The 21089-nt window shown below is 39.4% G+C and overlaps 1 protein-coding gene across 1 annotated transcript in view; it reads right to left on the minus strand.

Annotated features, from left to right (window-relative positions):
- Window positions 1-21089, minus strand: part of AGBL1 (AGBL carboxypeptidase 1) — a 728885-nt gene that overhangs the window by 577790 nt on the left and 130006 nt on the right. Inside the window, exons 15-16 of the mRNA XM_061181782.1 lie at window positions 20208-20352; window positions 8597-8750 (exon numbers count right to left, since the gene is read on the minus strand). Coding sequence (XP_061037765.1) covers window positions 8597-8750; window positions 20208-20352 — 299 coding nt within the window. The remainder of the gene's footprint in view (window positions 1-8596; window positions 8751-20207; window positions 20353-21089) is intronic.

Below are 21089 nucleotides of genomic sequence, written 5' to 3' on the forward strand. Positions count from 1 at the left end.
CTGAATTATTTCTTCAAAGTTGACAAGAACCGAGGTCCTGCTTCCAGCCATCTCGCCACCACCACCCAGAATCACCACACCAGAATCAAGAGTATACATTTATTATTACCAATCTTAGACGATAAGCAGCAACCAGCCTCCTTTGATTCATATGAAGGTGTGTTAAGAGATATTTTTTCTCTTTTTTTTAACTGAACTATTTTGGAGTGCCAAATTATTTAGGGGCTTTTGCTATGTTTCAAGTCCTCTCCTTAAAGTAAGAATGATCTCTGTGGTTATAATATCAACAAAAGCACCATTGTCAGCATAAATAAAAATGCAAAAACAGAGGCAGCTCCATGTCATAATTACACATTGGGTACCACTCAGCTCCTATTCAGAAACTGAGCCTGCACAATGAAGACATACATAGATCTACTTTCTTAAATAAATAATTGTTCTATGAAGGTTGCCCTGGAAGGATTACTGTCTCTAACGTCCAAGAACTTCTCATTTGCAAGGGAAGGACTTGGCAACTGTTACAGAAATTGCTCTCAAAAGCATAAAACACATAAGAGAATTTTTAGAAAATCCCATATCATTCATTAAAGCATTTTAAGGCCTTATTAATTCAGATGCGATAATCGGTTGTTGATTAGCCAGATAGTTAAGCATTCATTGTCATGTGCTGATGAACTGTGAGAAATGACATTTCCTATCCACCAAAGATTCACCTCATGCAGTTAGCACTTCATCAGGTAAGGCTGCATCTGGATAAATTAGCTAGATTTTTATTCCCCAGTCTTTTCTTTCATCTCCCAAACTTTTCCTTAATGAAAAGTATTCCTTACTCTGCTTGGTCAAAAACTATATCAGGAGCCAACTTTAAAAGCTGGCTAGCAGGGGGACTTTCAACATGGCGGAGTAAGATGGGGAGATCACCTTCCTCCCCACAAATACATCAGAAATACATCTACATGTGGAACAACTCCTACAGAATACCTACTGAACGCTGGCAGAAGACCTCAGACTTCACAAAAGACAAGAAAATCCCCATGTACCTCGGTAGGGCAAAAGAAAAAAGAAAAAACAGAGACAAAAGAATAGGGACGGGACCTGCACCTCTGGGAGAGAGCTGTGAAGGAGGAAAAGTTTCCACACACTAGGAAGCCCCTTCACTGGCAGAGACAGGGGGTGGCAGTGGGGGGAAGCTTCGGAGCCATGGAGGAAAGCGCAGCAACGGGGTGCAGAGGGCAAAGCGGAGAGATTCTAACACAGAGGATCAGTGCCGACCAGCACTCACCAGTCCGAGAGGCTTGTCTGCTCACCCGCTGGGGTGGGTGGGGGCTGGGAGCTGAGGCTCAGGCTTCAGAGGTCAGATCCCAGGGAGAGGACTGGGGTTGGCTGGGTGAACACAGCCTGAAGGGGGCTAGTGCACCACAGCTAGCCGGGAGGGAGTCCAGGGAAAAGTCTGTACATGCCTAAGAGGCAAGAGACCATTGTTTTGGGGTGTGCAAGGACAGGGGATTCCTTCCCTGTCTGCCCACAGAAGGCAGAGCACCACCTAAATGAGATCCAGAGATGGGCACAAGTCGTGGCTATCAGCTCGGACCCCAGAGATGGGCATGAAATGCTAACACTGCTGCTGCAGCCACCAAGAATTTGTGTGCATGCACAGGTCACTATCCACACCCCCCCACCCCCACCCCAGGAGCCAGTGCAGCCCGCCACTGCCAGGGTCCCATGATCAAGGGACAACTTCCCCAGGAGAACACACACTGCGCCTCAGGCTGTTGCAACACCATGTTGCCCTCTGTTGCCGCAGGCTCACCCCACATAACAATTATAAATACCATACCCCTCCTTCACCCTGGCATGAGTGAGCCAGAGGCCCCTAGTCAGCCGCTGTTTTAATCCCATCCTGTATCAGTGGGAATAGATGCCTGAGGGTGACCTACATGCAGAGGTTGGGCCAAAACCAAAGCTGAACCCCAGGAGCAGTGTGAACAAAGAAGAGAAAGGGAAATTTCTCCGTGCAGCCTTAGAAGCAGCAGATTAAATCCCCACAATCAACTGATCAACTTGATATACCCTGCATCTGTGGAATACCTGAATGGACAACAAATCATCCCAAAATTGAGGCGGTAGACTTTGGGAGGAACTGCAGACTTGGGGTCTGCTGTCTATGACTGATTTGTTCCTGATTTTTATGTTTATCTTACTACAGTTTTTAGCGCTTGCTATCATTGGTGGATTTGTTTATTGGTTTGGTTGCTCTCTCCTTTTTTAAATTTTTATTATTTTTTTTTAACTTTAATAATTTTTTTTCTTTTTTTCTCCATTTCCTTCTGAGCCGTGTGGCTGACAGGGTCTTGGTGCTCCGGTCTGACGTCAGGCCTGAGCCTCTGAGGTGGGAGAGCAGAGTACAGTACATTGGACTACCAGAGACATCCCAGCCCCATGTAATATCAATCCGTGAAAGCTCTCCCAGAGATCTCCATCTCAACGCTAAGACCCAGCTCCACCCAAAGGCCAGCAAATTACAGTGCTGGACACCCCATGACACTCAACTAGCAAGACAGGAACACAAGCCCAGCCATTAGCAAAGATGCAGCATAAAATCATACTAAGTTCACAGACATCCCAAAACACATCACAAGATGTGGCCCTGCCCACCAGAAAAACAAGATCCAGCCCCACCCACCAGAACACAGGCATCAGTCCCCTCCACCAGGAAGCCTACACAAGCCACTGAACCAACCTCACCGACTGGGGTCAGACACAGAAAACAATGGAAACAAAGACCCTGCAGCCTGCGAAAAGGAGACCCCAAACACAGTAAGTTAAACAAAATGACAAGACAAGGAAATATGCAGCAGATGAAGGACCAAGGTAAAACCCCACCAGAACAAACAAATGAAGAGGAAATAGGCAGCCTACTTGAAAAAGAATTCACAGTAATGATAGTAAAGAGGATCCAAAATCTTGAAAATAGAATGCGGAAAATACAAGAAATGTTTAACAAGGACCTAGAAGAACTAAAGAGCAAACAAACAATGATGAACAACACAATAAATGAAATAAAAAATTATCTAGAAGGAATTAATAGCAGAATAACTGAGGCAGAAGAACAGATAAGTGACCTGGAAGATAAAATAGTGGAAATAACCACTGCAGAGCAGAATAAAGAAAAAAGAATGAAAAGAATTGAGGACAGTCTCAGAGACCTCTGGGACAACATTAAATGCACCAACATTCGAATTATAGGGGTCCCAGAAGAAGAAGAGAAAAAGAAAGGGACTGAGAAAATATTTGAAGAGATTATAGTTGAAAATTTCCCTAACATGGGAAAGGAAATAGTCAATCAAGTCCAAGAAGCACAGAGAGTCCCATACAGGATAAATCCAAGGAGAAACATGCCAAGACACATATTAATCAAGCTATCAAAAATTAAGTACAAAGAAAAAATATTAAAAGCAGCAAGGGAAAAGCAACAAATAACATACAAGGGAATCCCCATAAGGTTAACAGCTGATCTTTCTGCAGAAACTCTGCAAGCCAGAAGGGAGTGACAGGACATATTTAAAGTGATGAAAGGGGAACACCTACAACCAAGATTACCCTACCCAGCAAGGATGTCATTCAGATTCAACGGATAAATTAAAAGCTTTAGAGACAAGCAAAAGTTAGGAGAATTCAGCACCACCAAACCAGGATTACAACAAATACTAAAGGAACTTCTCTAGGCAGGAAACACAAGCAAAGGAAAAGACCTACAAAAACAAACCCAAAACAATTAAGAAAATCATAATAGGAACATACATATCGATAATTACCTTAAACATAAAAGGATTAAATACTCCAATCAAAAGACATAGGCTGGCTGAATGAATACAAAAACAAGACCCATATATATGCTGCCTACAAGAGACCCACTTCAGACCTAGGGACACATACAGACTGAAAGTGAGGGGATGGAAAAAGATATTCCATGAAAATGGAAATCAAAAGAAAGCTGGAGTAGCAATTCTCATATCAGACTAAATAGACTTTAAAATAAAGACTATTACAAGAGACAAGGAAGGACACTACATAATGATAAAGGGAACAATCCAAGAAGAAGATAAAACAATTGTAAACATTTATGCACCCAACATAGGAGCACCTCAATACATAAGGCAAATGCTAACAGCCATAAAAGGGGAAATCGACAGTAACACAATCATAGTAGGAGACTTTAACGCCTGACTTTCACCAATGGACAGATCATCCAAAATGAAAATAAATAAGAAAAAACAAGCTTTAAATGATACATTAAACACGATGGACTTAATTGATACTTATAGGACATTCCATCCAAAAACAACTGAATACACTTTCTTGTCAAGTGCTCATGGAACATTCTCCAGGATAGATCATATCTTGGGTAACAAATCAAGCCTTGGTAAATTTAAGAAAACTGAAATCATAGCAAGTATCTTTTCTAAACACAACATTGTGAGACTAGATATCAATTCCAGGAAAAAATCTGTAAAAAGTACAGACACATGGAGGCTAAACAATATGCTACTTATTAACCAAGAGATTATTGAAGAAATCAAAGAGGAAATCAAAAAATACCAAGAAACAAATGACAATGAAAACATGACAACCCAAAACCTATGGGATGCAGCAAAAGCAGTTCTAAGAGGGAAGTTTAGAGCAATACAAACCTACCTCAGGAAACAAGAAAAATCTGAAATTAACAATCTAACCTTACACCTAAAGCAATTAGAGAAAGAACAAAACAACCCCAAAGTTAGCAGAAGGAAAGAAATCATAAAGATCAGATCAGAAATAAATGAGAAAGAAATGAAGGAAACAACAGCAAAGTTACATAAATCCAAAAAGCTGGTTCTTTGAGAAGATAAACAAAATTGATAAACCATTAGTCAGACTCATCAAGAAAAAAAGGGAGAAGACTCAAATCAACAGAATTAGAAATGAAAAAGGAGAAGTAACAACTGACACTGCAGAAATACAAAGGATCATGAGAGATTACTACAAGCAACTATATGCCAATAAAATGGACAACCTGCAACAAATGGACAAATTCTTAGAAAAGCGCAACCTTCCGACTGAACCAGGAAGAAATAGAAAATATAAATAGATCAATTACAAGCAGTGAAATGGAAACTGTGATTAAAAATTTTCCAACAAACAAAAGACGAGGTCCAGAGGCTTCACGGGCAAATTCTATCTAAATTGAGAGAAGAGTTAACACCTATCCTTCTCAAACTCTTCCAAAATATAGCAGAGGGAGGAACACCCCAAACTCATCTATGAGGCCACAATCACCCTGACACCAAAACGAGACAAAGATGTCACAAAAAAGAAAACTACAGGCCAATATCACTGATGAATATAGATGTAAAAATCCTCAACAAAATACTAGCAAATAGAATCCAACTGCACATTAAAAGGATCATACACCATGATCAAGTGGGATTTATCCCAGGAATGCAAGGATTCTTCAATATGCAAATCAATCAATGTGATACACCATATTAATACACTGAAGGATAACAACCATGTGATCATCTCAATAGATGCAGAAAAAGCTTTTGACAAAATTCAACACCTATTTATGATAAAAACTCTCCAGAAAGCAGGCATAGAGGGAACCTACCTCAACATAATACAGGCCATATATGACAATCCCAGAGCCAACATTGTTCTCAATTGTGAAAAACTGAAACCATTTCCTCTACAATCAGGAACAAGACAAGGTTGCCCATTCTCACCACTATTACTCAACTAGTTTTGGAAGTTATAGTCACAGCAATCAGAGAAGAAAAAGAAATAAAAGGAATACAAATTGGAAAAGAAGAAGTAAAACTGTCACTGTTTGCAGATGACATGACACTATACATAGAGAATCCTAAAGATGCTACCAGAAAACTACTAGAGCTAATCAATGAATTTGGTAAAGTAGCAGGATACAAAATAAATGCACAGAAATCTCTCGCATCCCTATACACTAATGATGAAAAATCTGACAGAGAAATTAAGGAAACACTCCCATTTACCATTGCAACAAAAAGAATAAAACACCTAGGAATAAACCTACCTAAGGAGAAAAAAGACCTGTGTGCAGAAAACTATAAGACACTGATGAAAGAAATTAAAGACAATACAAACAGATGGAGAAATATACCATGTTCTTGGATTGGAAGAATCAACATTGTGAAAATGACTATACTACACAAAGCAATCTACAGATTCAATGCAATCCCTATCAAATTACCAATGGCATTTTTCACAGAACTAGAACAAAAAATTTCACAGTTTGTATGGAAACATAAAAGACTCCGAATAGCCAAAGCAATCTTGAGAAAGAAAAACGGAGCTGGTGGAATCAGGCTCCCTGACTTCAGACTATACTACGAAGAAACAGTAAGCAAGACAGTATGGTACTGGCACAAAAACAGAAATATAGATAAATGGAACAGGATAGAAATCCCAGAGATAAACCTACACACATATGGTCACCTTATCTTTGATAAAGGAGGCAAGAATATACAATGGACAAAAGACAGCCTCTTCAATAACTGGTGTTGGGAAAACTGGACAGCTACATGTAAAAGAATGAAATTAGAACACTCCCTAACATGGATACAAAAATAAACTCAAAATGGATTAAAGACCTAAATGTAAGGCCAGACACTATAAAACTCTTAGAGGATTACATAGGTAGAACACTGTGTGACATAAATCACAGCAAGATCCTTTTTGACCCTCCTCCTAGAGAAATTGAAATAAAGACAAAAATAAACAAATGGGACCTAATGAAACTTAACAATTTTTGCACAGCAAAGGAAACCATAAACAAGACAAAAAGACAACTCTCAGAATGGGAGAAAATATTTGCAAATGAAGCAACTGACAAAGGCTTAATCTCCAAAATATATAAGGAGCTCATGCAGCTCAATATCAAAAAGCAAAGAAGCCAATCCAAAAGTGGGCAGAAGCCCTAAATAGACATTGCTCCAGAGAAGATATACAGATTGCCAACAAACACATGAAAGGATGCTCAACATCACTAATCATTAGAGAAATGCAAATCAAAACTACAATGAGGTATCACCTCACACCGGTCAGAACGGTCATCATCAAAAAATCTACAAACAATAAATGCTGGAGAGGGTGTGGAGAAAAGGGAACCCTCTTGCACTGTTGGTCGGAATGTAAATTGATACAGCCACTATGGAGAACAGTATGGAGGTTCCTTAAAAAACTAAAAATAGAACTACCATATGATCCAGCAATCCCACTAGTGGGCATATACCCTGAGAAAACCATAATTCAAAAAGAGACATGTACCACAATGTTCATTGCAGCACTATTTACAATAGCCAGGACATGGAAGCAACCTAAGTGTCCATCAACATATGAATGGATAAAGAAGATGTGGTACATATATACAATGGAATATTACTCATCCATAAAAAGAAATGAAATTGAACTATTTGTAGTGAGGTGGATGGACCGAGAGTCTGTCATACAGAGTGAAGTAAGCCAGAAAGAGAAAAACAAGTACCGTATGCTAACCCATATATCTGGAATCTAAAAACAAAAAACAAAAACAAAAACATGGTTCTGATGAACCTAGGGGCAGGACAGGAATAAAGACACAGATGTAGAGAATGGACTTGAGGACACGGGGAGGGGGAAGGGTAAGCTGGGACAAAGTGAGAGAGTAGCATTGTCATATATATACTACGAAATGTAAAATAGATAGCTAGTGGGAACCAGCTGCATAGCACAGGGAGATCAGCTCCGTGCTTTGGGACCACCTAGAGGGGTGGGATAGGGAGGGTGGGGTGAGATGCAAGTGGGAAGGTATATGGTGATATATGTATACATATAGCTGATTCACTTTGTTATACAGCAGATACTAACACAACATTGTAAAGCAATTATACTCCAATAAAGATGTTTAAAAAAAAGAAAAAGCTGGTTGGTTACAAACAAATCACATTTGTGCTCAGGACTCTAATATTAAATGGGCATTTGTGTGCCTGTGAGAGTGTGCCTGTGTGTGTATGTATGCCTGTGTGTTTTGGTTTGGTTTTACAGTCCTTGGCTAGAGCCTCCTCCACACTGTCAGCTCTTCTGATCCAAACTGTAATCCAGGTCATCAAGGGAATTCTTCAGCCAGTGCTCCAACACTCAACTTCCTTCCTTTCCTAACCTTGACTGACCGTGAGTGTAGTATAACGGGAGTGAGCATGGTGAGAAAAGTCCCTGGATTAGAAGTGGCAAAATGTGATTCATTTTCCAGTCCTGGTTCTGTTTTAGGAGAAGTGACTGTCACTTGTAAACTGCTCTCAATTCCAACAAGTCATTTCATCTTTCTGACAATTTGCAATTTATTGTTTTCTCCCTTTGATAACAGAGCAACATGAATATTTACCCTTTTTGTCATATCAAGAAGAGTTGGGTTTCTATAAAGGTAGACCAGTCCCCAACACTTTATGGAGCTTCTGATCTCAAAGGGACAGAGTGCTTCCAAGACTCTGAGGACCCCCACCTTCACCACCAAACCTTCAAAGAAGAGGGTCTGCCGTTTACTCACGGAGCTGCTCCAGGTGTTCAGCACTGTTAGACTCGGGCATGGCAGTGATGGTCACCAATGGACATGAATTCCCTCCTAGCGTCTGGCAGAGAACCTCCTGCCGGAAGTAGACCTGCTTGGGGTTCACGCTTTTTTCCAGAACGTCAAGGTGAGTCTGGAGCAGAGATGAAACAGAAGTGTATATTAAGATTTTTGATAATAACAATAGGTGAAAGCAGCAACAAAGCTTATATTCATCTAACTCCTTATAGTTTAGAAGTATTTTTGTTAACCTAATCTGCCTGACAGTGGGCATTAAGTGATTTAAAAGGGGTGCTCTTCCTACTCCCTGGAAGAAGTTCAATGAGGCTGAACAGGAAGCATCATGCCTGCCTATGTCTGCACAGTAGAATATCTGTTTTCAAGTTGCACTGAAAGCAAAAGAGCAGGGGTATACAACATTCTTCCCATGACAGTTGCATGTAAAGAATGCTGTTATCATGAAGACAGAGTACATGCAGGACACTCGGGAACATGAGACAGAGCTTCAGCAGTGCAGATTACTTTAGAATCAAGCAATATAAGGAGAGTTGGGAGCATATTGAAGGAAAATAGAAAGCAATTGATCCAGGGAGAATGCTAAGTGAAGAGAACCACTAACTGGTAGCAATTGATTTCCCCTACCCTACCTTCCCATTTAAACACTCATTTAAAATGCAGAAAGATACAAAAATGGGGTAACCATTGAAAATAGGGTTCTTGGTCAACAATCTTTAAGACCTCTGAAGATACTTTCAATAACCCAAACAGTGGAATTAGTCATAAAGATGTTAAGAGATTGCCTCCCAACCACACTGCATACCCTAACAATAGGGACACGGTGACTTCAGTAACCAGTGAAAGGGAAGCGGTCCTTCTCCAACACAAGAACGTCAGTGCACACAATCGTCCTTCCAGCTGAAGATCAAATAGGTATTAACACATTCAAATAGGTATTAAGAGGGCCGAGGAAAAACTGCCCACCTTGTTATTTAACAAATTACATGTCTGCTAGACAAATGAAACAAACATGACTCCTAAGAAAATATTTATAAAAAATTCATAATATATTTTATGAAAAATGGAGTAATGCCTTCAAAAGGTAGAGGAAGTGTTTACATGTGAAAAAGATTTACTACAGAGGTGTTAGGCAGAATAATGGCTCCCCCAAAGATGTCCATGCCCTAATCTTCAGACCCTGTCAATATGTTACCTTACATGGCAAAAGGGACTTCATAGATATGTTTAAGACTGAGGTCTATTTGAGGTGGGGGGATTATCCTGCATTAACCAGTTGGGGCCAATCTAATCAAAAGTACTTAAAAGTAGAGAACTTTCCCCAGCCACAAAGGACCAGAGCCACATGCAAAGGACTCAGCCTGCCATGCTGGGGGGTAAAGGGGTAAAAAGTTGAGGAATGCGGTGTCCTCGAAAAGCTGGAAAAGGCAAGGAAATAGATTCTCCTCCACCATCCTCCAGAAGGAACACAGCCCCAATACCTTGATTTTTGCCCAGTGATTTTTATCCATGTTGAACTTCTCACCAAAAGAGCTGTAAGTTAATTTTTTCAATTGTTTAAGCTACCAAATTTGTGATAATTTGTTACCACAGCAATAGAAAACCAATACACTGGGAAATAAGAGAAAGAATTTCCTAAGTTAAGTAAAAATCTTAGCATCTGGGTAGGAAGAGACTAAAATCTACTTGTACTCTATTGAAACATTTGACTTACAAGGAAAAAGAAAAAGTTCCAAGGAAAGAAAAGATTACCAGATGATTCTGTGGCCTTTCCTATAGCTTCAGGGATACCTGAAAATTTGACCCTGAATCATATCCTCCTTACAACTGAGACCCCAAATCATCTGCCTCCACACAGCCTGTTTCCTAGATTAATATGAATTTATTATTCCCTGTCTGCATCAACATAAGTTTAATGTCCTAGGAAACTCTTGCCCAGGAAAATAGAAATTACAAATAAACTTATTTTTCATAAATTTATTATTTTTCAGGAATATCTCATCAACTCTTCAATAGAAAGTATCAATGACTTGATCCAAGACCCTTTGAACCCCTCTCCTCAAGATTCTTGCCTTACAGTGTCCACCAATCTTTAACCATTATATCATGATCTTTACCCAATGTTAATCAAGCCCCTACGTTAAAATACCTGACCTTAACAAAACTTTAAAGTCTTAATTAATACCCCAGCTTTGCCCTTCCCCCTTTGAGACACTATCAAGACTCTGTCACATTCTCCTTTATCAAATATATTAGTTTCCTATCACTTCTGTAAAAAATTACCACAAATTTGGTGGATGAAGACAACACGAGTTTATTGTATTACCGTTCCAGAGGTCAAAAGTCCAAAATGGGTTTTACTGTGCAAAAATCAAGGTGTTGGCAGGACTGCGCTCCTTCTGGAGGCTCTAGAAGGTAATTCATTTCCTTGCCTTTTCCAGCTTCTGGAGGTCAGCTGCTTTCCTTATCCCGTGGTGTCTTCCTCCACATTCAAAGCCAGCAATCGCATCATTCCTACCCTGGCTTCCATGGTCAAATCTCCTTCTCTGACTCTGACTCTTCTGTCTCACTCATTCACGGTTAAGGACCCTTGTGATTACATTGGACCCAGTCTAATAGTTCAACATAATCTCCCCATCTCAAGAGGCTTAACTTAATCACATCTGCAAAGTCCTTTGTGCCACATAAAGTAACATCCTCACAGGTTCCAGGGATTAGAATATGAGCATCTTGGGGTGGGCGGTGGGCATTATTCTATCTAACACACCAAGGTACGCAATACACTAAGGTTCGTGTTAGAAACAGGTTGTTCTGGTGGTATTTCTTGGAGCCAGCATTTGACACAATACTAAGAAAAGGAATTCGAAGGATCATGGCTATCCCAGGTTCAAGATGAGATTCACCTAAGGCCCATTTATCTGACCAAACCTTTGTACTTCAGTCTTCTGATTGTTTGTCAAGTGTGTCAACCACACATTGTTGTGATGCACCAGCACTAGAGATTGGGTGGTAGTCTCACACCCTTGAGGAGACCAGGAGGCTAACTAATGGTATACACACAAACACAAAGGCCCTGCTTAGAGTTTGAAAGTACAGAGGATTATAATCGAGTAAACCTATAACCAGCCAAGGTTTTGCTCATGAGTTTCTGCTCATACATGCTCAGCTATGCAAGAGCTCAGGAAACATATCATCTTATCTTTATTGACAGTAATAACTTGAAGACAAATTTCAGCTGCCCCAAATCAAACTAAAGAATGATATCAAAGGACAGTTCAGTTAAACAAGGTTTGCCTAAATGACTATTGGAAAACACAGTTACTACATAATACAAACATAAAAAATAATTTTCGGGGGAGAAAACACATATTATCAAATGTTAATCTCATCATCTGGTTCTAAAACGAAAGTAAAAAGAAATGTGTAAGTGAGGAATAAAGTAAAACAACATATTAACTTTTCAACTTACATGAGCATAATATTATTTAATTCTTGAAAATGGAAAGGCAGAATAGCAAGATGACTAAGAAGGCAGGCTCTTGAGTCAGACTGCCTGGGTTCAAAGTTTGGTTGTGGATTCTAGAAGAGTCGTCTAAATTCTGTACTTAACCTCTTTGTAACTCAGTTTTCTCATCTTTAAAATGTATATAAAATGGCATTACCTATGTCATTCAATGATTGCTATAATTTAGCGGTTTATTGTGTATGAGGAGTGCCTGTCATACAGGAAACACTCAATTTTAGCTGTTATTTTTGATGAAGAAATGTAGGTTCAAATTTTTTTTAAGAACTAAAAGGGAAACACTAGTAGAATTATAAACACTGTAGGAAAAAAAAAATCAAAGAAAATATGATCACTCCATGTTGCATAAAAGAGAAAGAAAGAGAGAGAGAGGGAGGGAAGGAAGGAAGGAAGGAAGGAAAGAAGGGAGGAATGGGGGAAGGGGGAGAGAAAAAAAGAAAGAAAAGCAGTGAAGCATCAAAATGACAGAAGTAACACCAAAAATTGTCTTGAGTATAAATAGGTTAAACAGCCTTATTAAATGACAAAAACGTTCAGATTAGTTTTTTTAAAATCCCACTGCCTATTGTATATAAAAGGAACTTTCAAAGAGAATAAAAAAAAGACCCATGATGTGTATGATAAACACTCCTAAATTATCTTCTTGTTCTGTTTGCCTCCACTAAAATATTTTAAAAGATAAATATTGAAACTAAATGGTTAAGCAAACATAAATTAAAGCGGGCCTGGCAATAGTGATATATGACAAAGTCATATTCAAGACCAAGTGCATTAAATGGGATTTAAAAATCTTATTTTGATAAAGGGCACAATTCACAATGAACATAAAAAACTCATAAATCTTAAGAATCAAATAACACAGAATTGAAATGTACAACACAAAAATGGCAGAAAGGGAAATAATTGTACTAAGAGTGGGAGGCTTTAAAACAGTACCTCAGTCTTGAATAAATCAATTGCAAAAAAAAAAATAATATAGAGTATTTGAACAATATTGTTTTTAATAGATATATGTCAAGCTGTCTTTACAGAGAGCATCCTTTATTTTTTTCTTAAACATTCAGGGAACTATAACAAAAATTAATCATATGCAGGACCATGAAAAAACATTCACTAAAAGTTTTTTAAAAAGCAGATATTGTACAAGCCACATTTTCTGACAATAATTGAATGAAATTAGACTTAAGTAAAAATGGTTTTAAAAACAGGAAAAATAAAACCATTAAGGAATAGAAAAACATCCTCCTAAAAGAAGCTCATGAAAGAAATTCATATATTAAAAAGAAAATAAATATTAAATCAGTGTAATTAAAGCGCTAATAGAAGAAGTGTCCATCTGGCATCCCAGGAGAGAAGGCACAGGACAAGAATGAAAATGATCCCATCTGAATGTTGGCCCATCTCAGCCACACCGGTAAAAGGAAATTCCAGCACCCTCATAAAGAGTCAAGATTGCCCTGGATTTAGATGATACTCTGTGATCGTAAATGAATTATTTTAATCACTTTCATACATTTCTGGGTGAAAATTGCTCCCAATATTAATTATTGAAATCTGAACTGAGTAGACTCTGCCTCACAATTACTATCAAGATTCCAGGCCCCCAAACCAGGAAATCAATACCCTTTCCTGAATCATTTCCCAAAATGTAACCTTCAGGATGTTATGAAGTGCTGGGGTATAGAGGGGTGGACATTCATAGCCAAGGCACCTGGGATATGGTGAATTAAAGAAAATGAAAACATTTTCATGGCTGCAGAATTGTTCAGATTCTTTAACATGCCAATATACATTTTGAACTTTTAGAAGAAAAACTAGCAAAGAGTGTTTCAAGAATTTATGTGACTCTTCAACCCTTTTTCTCTAAAGATCTCAGGATCATGGAGTGCTGTAGAATACGCTTTGGGAAACACTGTCTGCTGAATTGAGGGTTTTTGTTTTGTTTTGTTTGTTTGTTTTGTTCTTGCCATCAAAGTTATTTGTTTCACATTTTATTATGGCTACAAGATGTGGGGGAGATGGGGGAGAGATAGAGACCCTTCTCCAGAAAAGTACTGGCCATCATTCTGTGATGTCACAAAAGTTACAAACAGGCCATAGCTCTTCTTGCCAAATCTTGAAAAAAAAATAAAATCTAGATTCTATAAATCAGATAAGGGAAGGAGGCTTGGAAGCAGTTTTGTCTGTAGAAGTCATCAAACACAATTAGATACAAAAGAAAAAAGTAAAAAAAAAAAAAAGAATAAAGAAAAAACCTCTTTTGCCCACGTACATTGTCCTTTAAAACGGGGGTCCCCAACCCCAGGGCCATGGACCGCTACCGGTCTGTGGCCTGTTAGGAACTGGGCCACACAGAAGGAGGTGAGCGGCAGGGCGAGCCAGCGAAGCTTCATCTGTATTAAAACATCTCCCCGTCGCTTGCATTACAGCCTGAGCTCCGCCTCCTGTCAGCATTGTGGTGAGTTGTATAATTATTTCATTATATATTACAATGTAATAATAATGGAAATAAAGTGCACAATAAATCTAATGCACCTGAATCATCCCAAAACCATCCCTCCCACCCCCAGTCCACTGAAAAATTGTTTTCCAAGAAACTGGTCCCTGGCGCCAAAAAGGTTGGGGACCACTGCTTTAAAACACTGTCACGTTAACGGGCAATGCTGGAGGAAGCAAAGTTTGAAAGTTTTCTTCTCCTATGAGTTCTTTGTTAATTTTTATTAAGACATTTTTCATGATTACTAATATTACAATTCAACAAATGCCTAATATCTTTTAGCTTAAGCCCATTTTCTGTAATTGTTCATGCAGCATTCTCCCTGTGCCCCTCAGTGAAATCTCTGTCCCTTTGACCATTCCACCTGCCACCGAATACATAACACCTCTGTGCTTAGTGCATTATTCTAGCTCCAGTCACACAGACAACTTCAAGAAGTAAACCAATTATAAACTTCTGTTGGTTTGCCTTTTGCGAAAATGGCTTTGTATTGTTCTCCTGAAGATGATTTTTAGGTGAACGCCCCCATCTCAGGTCCAGCAAGGCCATGTCTAGTTGGATATTGTTGGGATCACTGATGAGAGAAGCAGGGCTTCTGAATGTGTGTGCCAACAACCAACCCTAATAACAGCCCTGTGGAAGCCACAAGGGTGGGTTTCTTTATAAAAATGGGAATGAGTTCAAGGCAATTATGGAAACCCCCAGAGAGGCTGTCTTAAAAGAAAATCCTACCTACCCACGAAAGACATCCGGCTGATAACTTAGCCTGCAGCCTCATTGGTGCCTCTCGGCAGGAGTCTTCTGCCCCTTCTGCTTTATCAGCTACTCCCTTAAAACTTCCATAAAAGGCTTCACTTGACCTCAGCAGGTTACCCTGCTGGTGGCTACTGATAAAGTAAGAAGCACTATACACTCAAAAATCGTTCGTTTCTCATTGTTATCCCCTAAACTGCTACACTCCCTGTCCCCCCTAATTCAGAAGAAAGCTCACCCCTAAGGAGATGGCCTATTTTATTTGGTACTGCCTAGTTCTCAGTTGTCACTTAAATACACTCATCAGAGAATCGAAGGCTTCTCATCACAAGAACAAATGACACCTTTAAGCTAAATAGAAAGCAAGAGAACATGCTGTAAGCAGGTTCTAATGAGCTTTCTCAAACTGTTCCAGTCTGCCAATACCATTCTCCCTAAGTTATACAGATTGACTTTGAGACTGAGAGAAGTGATTAGTCTCTGGATGTGTATTCACAGATTTGCTGATTAGTGACTTTAATACCCTTTTTCCATTAAAAATAAACCAAGTTATATTGCTGATGATTTGGAATAGAGAGTAAAGAAAAAATAATTACAATCAACCACCCTAAGAAAACCATCAGTAGATTTTGTATTTATTTCTTTTTGGTCCTTTATTAGGATTTTTTTTTACATAATTTTAATTTTATTATGTATTGTGGAATGGGTGTCTTCCAATCAGATCAACAGAGAAAATAATCACACATCATCATAAAAAAGAGAATAGGGACTTCCCTGGTTGTGCAGTGGTTAATAATCCACCTGCCAGTGCAGGGGACATGGGTTTGATCCCTGGTCCGGGAAGATCCCACATGTCACGGAGCAACTAAGCCCGTGCACCACAACTACTGAGCCTGCACTCTAGAGCCCGCGAGCCACAACTACTGAAGCCCGCATGCTTAGAGTCCGTGCTCTGCAACAAGAGAAGCTACCGCAATGAGAAGCCCGTGCACCACAATGAAGAGTAACCCCCGCTCACCACAACTAGAGAAAGCCCGTGTGCAGCAACAAAGACCCAATGCAGGCAAAAAAATAAATTAATTAATAAAAATAAATTAATTTTTAAAAAAGAGAGAATAAACTTTCTAATGGTCACCACCTAATACTGTTTACTAGTTGTAGGCACTTGGCTAACACTTGCTATGTATCAAGTCATGTAATCTTGATAACCCGTAGAATAACCACTTCAATGGTTCCAATTTTACAGATGTGAAAACTGAGGCTGAGAGAAGTTAAATAGCTTGCCCATGACTACACTGCAAGACAACACTGAGCTTAGACCCAAATCCAGGCCTGTCTGACTCCAAAACTTGTTCTTACATTGTGCTCAAAACCCTGGAATTCAGGGGTCCCTGTGGTCAGTGACTTCACCATCCACACACACCTCAGCTCCTCCAGAATGGCTCTTTGTGTTCAAGTCCTCAACATCAGAACCCTTCACTGGTGCCTGTCCTTTCTTTTGGCCCATGCAAAGATAGGTGTCTGTCTATTGATTAAGTGACAGCACTGATTTATGACTTGCTCATTGCATCTTTGATCTACCACATGTAAGTCGATATTTCCTACTTGACACATTTTAAATGTGAGCCCTTTATAAGAGATTGTGAATATGGCATTCTAATTCTCAATTCTTTCTTTTTCTCTCCCTCTCTCCCCCTCCCCTCCCTTACTCTCCCCACAGTACACTCCATTTTATCTCTAAAGATGATGCTGGTAGCATCTACCACAGTGGGTATATGCATCTGGTGAAAACCCTACTCTACCCTTCAAAAGCCTTAAGATCTCCCAACACATGTATCCTACTTCTGATCACTTTTCTTATCTCTTGCCAACTCATGTAGTTATAAGTTCTCAGTGAGATCCCATTTTCTTACTCTCTAAAATGTCCATCAGAAACTCTCTTGGGGCGCTATTTTCAACCAATACTCCTGGCTACCTAGGGGCAATCCAGAACATAATCCAAATACTTTAACAAATATTCTAACAACACTTTAACAATCATTGCAATTATTGATACCTTGAGATGGATGATTAAATAGAACTCCTTTTGCTTGCTTCATAATTACAATAATATTGTATTTCTTTCTTTCAGCTTTATTTTAATACTATAATTTGGACAATTATCCAACAGAGTTCCTGGCAAGCATCTGGAAGATATCAATTTGAAAGATCCAAATACTAATTCTCTTATTACAAGAGAATAATAAAACTTTTAAGGTTGTAAAATTATATTCATGTTGAAAAACCTCCAAAATACATGTCCTCTGCTATAAAAATGTCTATAATTAGTAAATGTAATCCATATTATAAGTGATTTACAAAATTGTGAATTCCACATAGAAATATATTTTCCACCCCTCAGCATAACCCCCAAGTAACATCCAGTTAATTCTGCCCTTGGGGTATCATTCACATTTATCACTGATCTGTTGGAAGAAAACTGTTTCTCCTTAGGACATGTCCAAAAATAAAAATGACTAGTGTGCATTACAGAATGTACTTATTTTGTCCATGATGGGAGGAAGAGTTTTTTAAGAGAAGTCACAGAGTCAATTATTGCCTTAAACCTGGAGAAGACAAAGCCCATGCATTATTGGAAATGTAAAACCTAAAATTGAGTATATACATTTTTTACTTCAAGTAACAAATCGTCTTTCTTATTCTGTTCTACTCGTTTAAAAGAAATGAAAAGCTACCCTTTTCCTGTCTCTCTTTCTCATTAACTCTCCTCTTCCTAGTGGGAAGAGGTTCAGTCAATAGGCAAAGTAACAAGCCAATAAGCATCAATGAACAAGACCTCTCTCTTCCTCTCATTGAGACCAAGTGATGGTGGGGTCTTCTTTTCTTGAATTTTTGTCCCCCCTCAATATGAAATTATCCCCAACTTGACCTCAGTGGCTCCTAAACTATTTGTTCATTGTAAACTTTAGACCTTGTGCTTTAGTCTGACAAGAGTACTGAGTTGTCCCAAAGACAAAAGCTATGACATACAGTAGTTACTGCAATGGCAGCCCACTTTTATAGGTGCATATAATCATCAGGTTGTGTGATTATATAACCTCCAATGGTTGAGTTCAAGTCATCAACCCAAGATTTTTGTCTATAACTCTGGGTGCTATGGATGTGGTTCAGGTGAGAAGGGTGTTGTTCCCCAAACATGATCCCATTTTTATTCCAAGATGCTTTGATGGGTCCTTGCTAAGTGCCTACAAGCTGATTCAAAGTCTGAAATTCAAAGTAAGAAGCCAGATGCAGTCAAGGCCGGCTGAAGGAGTTTCAGACTTTCTATTCAGACAGGAATAGATGTCAAAGGCCAGTACTCTGTTCCCTGCTTGGCCACTAGCTAAATGTGAGATTTCTAGGCTTCAGTTTTTGCATCTATAAATGATAAAGGTGAATTAGACAATTCCCCAAGCCCCTTTGTATTCTAAACTTTTATACTAATTGCCACTGAGAATTTCCAGGAGGTCAAAGATATTCTAACAAGGGTAAAGAATAGTGTCCTGGAACCATGGATCATTCCCCAGATGGAAAAGGCAAACCCGCATTCAAAAAGGAATCCCCTTCCCCAGTAGAGTTTTCATGTGCAGGGTTTCACAGGCAAGACAATAAGAACAGCTGTTGAAGGGGATCATGAATCTTGCCTGTTGTAAGTCCCTAAAGGCAACGAGCATGTTTTAAAACAAACATGCCTTGTTACAGCAAAGCTTGTGATGCACATTTCTTGGATTAAGTTCTTGAGATCTCTTAAGTACAATAGGCAAATAATACTAGTTGTATATCTTTTGCAATCTGGGAAATAGTAAAAAAAAAAAAAATCTCTCTTTAGGCAAACCAACATATGGAGAGAAGGGCAGATGTACGTTTATAAAGCAGTTAGCCAAGTGGTTTAAGGTATGCCTTCTCAATGGAGAAAAAATTGTATTTATACTTGAACATTCCTTCTGAGGGGAAAGATGTTCTTGGTTATCATCTTTTCCAACTCCTTATCACAGACTTGCAATGAAAATGCTCATCCTTCAGGCTAAGTGATATATCTGTTTGCTTATACACATATTATTATAAATATGCTAATAACATTTTGCATTAATGCAAAGGGTGAAAGTACTTTATAAGAGATACTTTAGCTCATTAATCCTCAGGATATCCATGAAATAGCTAGGGGAAAGGGATGGTTTGCCAACTTTTTCAAAGGACGGGAAACTGTATGGTTTAAGCAGTTTGCTCAGATTGGTCAAATGAGTCCTGTGCAGGGCCTGATAGGACACTGGAATGCTGACTTCGAGTTTGGACAGGTTGACACTACCCTCCTCTCATAAAGATTGTGACCCACATTTGCAGTGATTCAGTGCTTTATTGTTCCACCCTTCTTGTCTGCCCTGGATCCTTCTAGCAGCCTCCAGCCCACAGCCGTGGGAACCACTGGAAATGGGGAAGCAGCTGTAAGGTGAACTCAGGGAGTTTTTCCAAGCTTCACCTCCTCACCCTCTGCTTCACTCCTCTCAATGCGCCCATGTCCTTTAAATCTGCATCTCAGCTGACCTGCATGGTTTTACCCCATTTCAACTGAATGATCTCATTCCAATCTCATTTCTCCTTGCTTAATTTGAGGGCTTTGTAAAGATAGAGCCCCTAAGAAATGTCCCCCTGCCCTTGGAAGGCTGAAGTCCCCACCAGGATGACAGGGTCTCCTGAATGTTTCCAGGAAAACCTCAAAGAGCCCCTTCAGTTGGGCCGCCATAAGGCTGTAGAGAGGAAGGTACCATGAGGGCGGTGTAGGTGTAGGGATAGTGGTAGGCCAGGTAGCAGACATCCTCGGCATGCGGGAAGGTGACGGCAAAGGTGAGGGTGTAATAGCACTTCCCAGACTCTGCCCCTGTGATGGCTGCGCTCTGGCGATAATGATTCCTACAAGAGAAAGGAGAAGAGAAGAGAATGAGGGAAAGGTGGGGAAAACAGTCATTTAGGGTTCGAGATGCCATAAACCTTTAGTGTTATGTACTAGCAAGACGTCCTTCACTTGAAACACTTGGTGAGCAAAATTTAGAAAACGGAGAAATAGAGAAGTGAGCTTACTGCCAGGTCATGAGCCCAAATCAGCAACATCTAGGCTAATCCATCTGTCTCCTAATTGTGGCATCTATGCCATAGGCCCTTCCTTGCTGTGTCTGAAAATGAAGGCTATAGAGTCACTGAACTAGAAAACAGAGGAAAATGTGAATAATTGTGTTCTTCCTGGGATTTTATTATAGACATATATTTTATTACCCAAATCTGGGTTCCTCAACCCCTGCCTCTCTCCAGATAACACAGTCCAGCTTCTCCTTTCCTTTCTGCCTGCCAGATGGGTTATTAGCAATCACTACTCTATACAGAGTTCCAACTCAACACAATGTATGTCATCTTGTTATCACTGTAACAACCCATTGTGTGGATGAAAGAACAAAAGCTTAGAAAAATCCATTTGTCAAAGGTCAAAAGGCTAATAAGTGGCCAATACAGGACTCAAACCCAGATCTGCCTGCAAGGCCTTTGTTCTTTCCACTACACAATACTTTCTTCCCAAAGGAAAACGTTTGTCACCCCAAATGTGGTTCAGCTTCTTACAGCTTGAGAATGAACATTTTCCTTTGTCAAAGGTGAAG

Source organism: Eubalaena glacialis, chromosome 2 (genome assembly GCF_028564815.1).
Source record: "Eubalaena glacialis isolate mEubGla1 chromosome 2, mEubGla1.1.hap2.+ XY, whole genome shotgun sequence".
NCBI lineage: Eukaryota > Metazoa > Chordata > Mammalia > Artiodactyla > Balaenidae > Eubalaena > Eubalaena glacialis.